We start from the raw sequence: 5,424 nt of genomic DNA, 5'->3' as shown, positions 1-5,424 counted from the left end.
ACTAGTTAACATTAAAGGGATTGTTGGCTCAAAAGAGCTCTGACTTTTTGTCAGCCTGGCTACAGTGCTGAAGAGAAACCTGGGGTTGTTCTTATTTACTTCAATCAGTGATGAATAGTAAGATGTTCTGGCTTTGTGGAGGGCTTTCTTATAAAGCAGCAAACTATTTCTCCAGGCTAAATGATGATTTGATAAATTCGTGACATGCCATGAATCATATTTCTGGAGATGCATGTTTGCTATTAGCCGTTTACTGTTTCCTTGTCACTTCAACGACTCTTCCATTATGTTAAACAAAAACACTTGCGTTGTATTTCTGTTTCTGTTTATTTTACTTGTAATTTCTTCCACTGCTGCTCAGGTATAGCTTGAGTCAGTGAGAGACATTTTCTGCTGTCTTGTCTTTTGCTGGCTCAACCCTGTAGGCCAGACAGATGTTCCTCAGCAGTTATTATGCTGATTTCCATGTTTTATTTTTTGGCATGTTTTATTTAGATTATTTACAGTCAGTAGTTTATTAATCAATGGATGACACTTTCACTGGTTGTTGGAGAAATAAAACATCCCGTGTTTCACGACAGATTTTCAAATTGCTCAGTCGGATCTATCTACATATTCTTTAGAAGAACAGGCACAAACATTTTTTTTACCAACATTTAGGGCGGATGTTCCCAGCTACACCTGGGCTACCAGAAAAAGCCACAGCTTGTTTTTACCCTCCACCTACAAACTGATAGTTAAACACTCTAATGACATACATGATACATATCTGACAGAGACCACAGCTGTGGAGCAGCGTTCACTTAAAAAAAAACTTTTGTCGACCATCTTTGACTAAATCTTTTTATTTATTCGCTCTGTCAGTAGGTGCAGCAATCGGCAAAGGTTCTTACTTTGCTGTGAACCCAAACTATTCAGCACAAGGCTACGCCAGCCCTGACGCCAGTGGACACAAGCGCATGTACCAGGCCAAGGTTCTTGTTGGAGAATACACCCAAGGAAACAGTGGCATGATCACCCCTCCAGCCAAATCTGGGAGCGCTTCAGACCTGTATGACAGCGTCACAGATAACATGTCGAATCCAACCATGTTTGTGGTCTTCAATGATATCCAGGCCTACCCAGAATACCTTATAACATTTACATGAGCTGCCACCACTGTGCAACATTTCTGAGAAAAAAATAATTATGTTTGTTCTGACTGTTCATTCTTTAAAATTACAAATTATATATAATAGTGTAAGTCTGTTTTCATTTGCTGCTTTAAATATATTGAAGCACATTTTAAAGGAAGATTAAACTAACGCTGAAATAAATTCTCTTCTCTGTTATTTCTTTAATGTGAACAATAATCGGAGAATCGTAAAAGTAAACTCCAGTTTAAATTGTCTCCTGCTGCCATTCCCATTCCCTTCAGGTCACCCAGGGTGTCGCTATGATTAGTCACATATCTAGAAAACTTTGGTGTAGCTGTAACTCACGTCACTTGGTAAACTTACTCACTCAATCACTTCTGGTTGTCACGAGGAATGAGGGACCCGGGTGTGGAGCTTCTGAAGGAACAGACAGTGCTTTTATTTACAGTGAAAAAGGAAGGGTGACAAAGAGTCCAATGTTCAAGTAGTCCTCCGTGTGAGTGAGTTTCCCATTTCCCAATTGTGTGTGGTACTGTGTGTCTTCTCCCCTAGTGAGCCAGCATTCAATTCCTCTCCAGCTGAGCCTCCCGTCTCTATCCTAGGAGAAATTAATACAAAAAGTTAAGTCTTCTCTTCAGCAGGTTAGTCTCTACTTAGCTCGATGCCAGCAATTACTACCAGGCTCGGTACAATACTCCCACGCTGACTGTCGCCCAGCACCGCCGTTAAATAGGCCATACAATATGAAGGATGATTAGGAACAGCTGGGCACAGAAAAGGGCTTTTCGGCCCTTTTGCTCTCCCTTTTTGTCACTGATGTGTTGGCTGCCTTAGTCTGTGATCGCCTAACGCTCCTATCTATTCGATCCTCTATGATGGGTCTGGATACCTCATCCTCCTGCGACGGTATTTTCCATCCTCCGCTGCCGGTGTCAGGATCTTCGTCAGGCGTCACCAGTGGTACCTTTCTGGATCTACACAAATCACGGAGGAGGAGAGGAAAAAGAGCAGGTAGCCAGGTGAAGCTTAGACTGTTCTGGAAGCGGAGTCTAGCTGGTAAGGGGCGGCAAGCATTTCTGGTCACCTGTGCTCAGACAGTTTCTATGAAGGGGAACTTTTCTTCCATGTCCTTGCTTGAACGTAACGGGCCTGGACCTATGAGACTGTTCATCCAGACTCCCCGGTTGCTTGACCTTCAATCCCCTTGGTGAGTGGAATTAATGAGCATCGCAGATCAAACCCCTTAGTTTCTACATCCCCTAAATTGTGCCACTTCTCTTTGGGTGTTAAAGGTTGCTGACCCCTGCTCTAAATGTTGTTGGCGCATTTCAGGAGCACGCTGTTAATAAAGTTACACAATTGCATAGTGAATTCACGATTATTATTATTATATTTACAAAATACGACAGGTTTTTTTTCTTGGTCGTATCATTTTATTTTGTTGTATTTATCCACAACACCTTAAAGGCCGGTCCGTGAAAATATTGTCTGACATTAAACTGGTCCGTGGCACAAAAAAGGGTTAGGGAACGCTGATCTAATAGATTCCAATTTGTTCATGTAAATGGAGAGTCCTCTTCAAACACTAAGGCTAATTGTGGAGTTCCACAGGGTTCAGTGCTAGGACCTATTCTGTTTACATTACACATGCTTCCCTTAGGCCAGGGTTCTGCAACCTTTAACACCCAAAGAGCCACTTGGACCTGGTTTCCATGCAAAAGAAAACACTGGGAGCCGCAAATACTTTTTGACATCTAAAATGAAGATAACACTGTATATATTGTTTTTACCTTTATGCTTTGTATGAACTACTAAGGTGTGTTGCTTATGAAATCCATGAAGTGCTACAGAGAAAATTACGTTTTATTTATTTAATTAACACATTTTGAACTCTTAAAGAAATATAACAAAAGGAAAGACACCCAGCTGAACTAAAAGGATCCAGCAAACAGCGGCTGTGAGCCGCCAGCCTCATATCGCCTTTGTGCTTTTAGAGCCTTGACCTGACTTTTAAAAAATAATTGGAAAAAAAAGCTCTATGCTGCTGAAAAAAATAGATATTTGCACAAATCTGCTTAAATATGTATTTTACCTGGTTAATGTGTGCAGCGCCGCTGCATGTCAAAAAAGAGCATGTCAGACCTGCAGGTATCAGGCTGTGATGTTCTCCTTTATGGTGGACAGAAATTATGTTTTTAGAGTGGCACAAATAATTTGTTTGATTCATTAAACATGTTTGTGGTTGTTACAGTAAAAAATATAATGAAAAGATAACTGTAAATTCAGACATGTGAGGTTGTGCTGATGATACCAAACAAGACAAAGTAAATAGTTTTTAAAGGTGAAATGTGGAGGAAACATCAAAAGTAGTTAAAATGGCCGATTATACCCTGGACCCCAGAGGGTTAAACATTTTTTTTAAAGTAACGCAATGGTTACTTTTCAAGTAATTAATTACTTTTAGAATCTTGTAACTCAGTTAGTAACTCAGTTACTTTTTTCAAGAAAGTAACTATAATAAATTACTTTTTGAAAGTAACTTGCCCCAAACTGCTCTTTTGTTTCCTCTTTTAAAATTTGTTTCAAATGTTTGCAAGGCTTGTAGAAAGTTACTTTTATTCAGAGACAGCAGTGTGTAGTTAATGAACAATTCAGCTTATTTGTATGCGTAGCATCTTTGTGTTCAAGTATGTCTTGTATATGTTGTAAATTTTAGCACAGTCTGGATGACAAATGACATTTTACAGTTATTGAAATGATTCATGGTAAACTCTTTTTTCTAAGAGAACTCAATCAATATCCATGTTATATCTGTGCAATACCTGCAAATAAATTATCAGACCACATTTAGCTGGTAAATGTGTGATCTACTCATGTAAAGGGAAGATGACCTTTACAAGAGCTACACTGCTTATGGAATGAAATCATGTTTGTCTGGTTTCTGGTTGCTTACAAAGGAGGAGGCCACTTAAAACCAAAAGTGGAATTTGGTTCAGGAGAGATTGTCTCAGTACATCATCACTCTCAATAATACATCAATTTCTATGAGTATAAATAGTATAAATTTTCTCTGCCTGTGAATTAGTGATGGTAAATTTGATTCTTTTTACTGAATAGAGTTTTAATGAGTCACTCACCAAAGTGAATCGGTTTTTTTGAGTCATTTGATTCACTGAGTCAGTTGACCAGAGAGTGCAAAAAATGTACATTTTCACTCAAACCTAATTTGTTTCTCTTTTCATGTAAATCCTACTGCTAGGATGAATGATTCTAAAAGAAATCAACTTTTTATGGAGCAAAAAAGAGCAAAAACATTTCTAAAATTAAGCAATTTCCTATCAAAATTGCTTAATAAACATTTATTTTATTTTAATATATTTGTATTTTTTATTTTATTAGTATTTTCCTTAAATGTGTTAAATATATATTTTTTCATCTAAATGTCCACTGAGCTGTGAGCCAGGGGGCGGTAATGCACCTTAACATCGGTTGCCAACCAAGAAGAAGAAGAAGCTGTGAGCCAGGAGGGAGGGGGTGAGTAGCGCAAATGTACTGTTAGCATGTTAGCAGAGTGATGTTACTGTGAACCGAGGAGCTATTTTCTTGATGTGAGCTTCTACTTAGGGTTTTTTCTTCCAGTTCAGAGCAGAAATTTTTTGTTAAGATACTGGATGTTGTGTTTTTCTCCACAATTTTAATTATAAGCTAGATACATTGCTGCTAACAGCAACAGGGATGAGTCAGTGAGTCATTTGGGCTTGTGAATCATGATTCATGAGTCAGTAAAGTGATTCTCGAGTATTGAACAATTCATTCATGATTTGCGCATCACTACTGTGAATGCTTTGACTAATCCATCTTTTTGTTGATTGGGGAACAATTCTTTGAAACAAAGTTTGTCTGACCTGGTGTTTGGCTGAAGTGAAAATGCAAAAGCACTGAAAACTGTACCAACCAGGTACAGGTTGGTACAGTTTTGATACAAAACAGGTCAGGCAGGTCTCTCTTTACAGAACTAAACATGCATAACAGACGCCGTGTGAGCTTTTAGGATTGAGAAACATTTAGTGATCTCATATGGGCGATACATTTGTGGCGACAAACAAATTGTGCTTGCTGTAACTCTGGCCTAGTGAGTTACAATGAGTAAATGAAAGAAGAACAGTTTCTTCCAGGTGTTTTTATTTCTTGCTTTCTTCTTTCCAAGATATTTAATTCTTGTAGACTTTAAACCCTGTAATATGTCTGGGGTGGCTGTAGCTCAGGCGGTAGAGCAAGTCACCTACTC

General features: G+C 38.7%; 1 protein-coding gene across 1 annotated transcript in view; it reads left to right on the top strand.

The window, feature by feature from the left end:
• Positions 1 to 1,216, top strand: part of LOC102214324 (poly [ADP-ribose] polymerase 14-like) — an 11,615-nt gene extending 10,399 nt beyond the window's left edge. Inside the window, exon 12 of the mRNA XM_005754823.2 lies at positions 868 to 1,216. Coding sequence (XP_005754880.1) covers positions 868 to 1,148 — 281 coding nt within the window. The 3' untranslated portion in view covers positions 1,149 to 1,216. The remainder of the gene's footprint in view (positions 1 to 867) is intronic.
• Positions 1,217 to 5,424: the final 4,208 nt, after the last annotated feature.

This window comes from Pundamilia nyererei, unplaced genomic scaffold (assembly GCF_000239375.1).
Source record: "Pundamilia nyererei isolate P.nyererei 1_Seehausen unplaced genomic scaffold, PunNye1.0 scaffold00674, whole genome shotgun sequence".
NCBI classification, from domain to species: Eukaryota; Metazoa; Chordata; class Actinopteri; order Cichliformes; family Cichlidae; genus Pundamilia; species Pundamilia nyererei.
The sequence above is the reverse complement of the archived record's forward strand: the minus strand, read 5'-3'. Positions and strand labels throughout refer to the sequence as shown.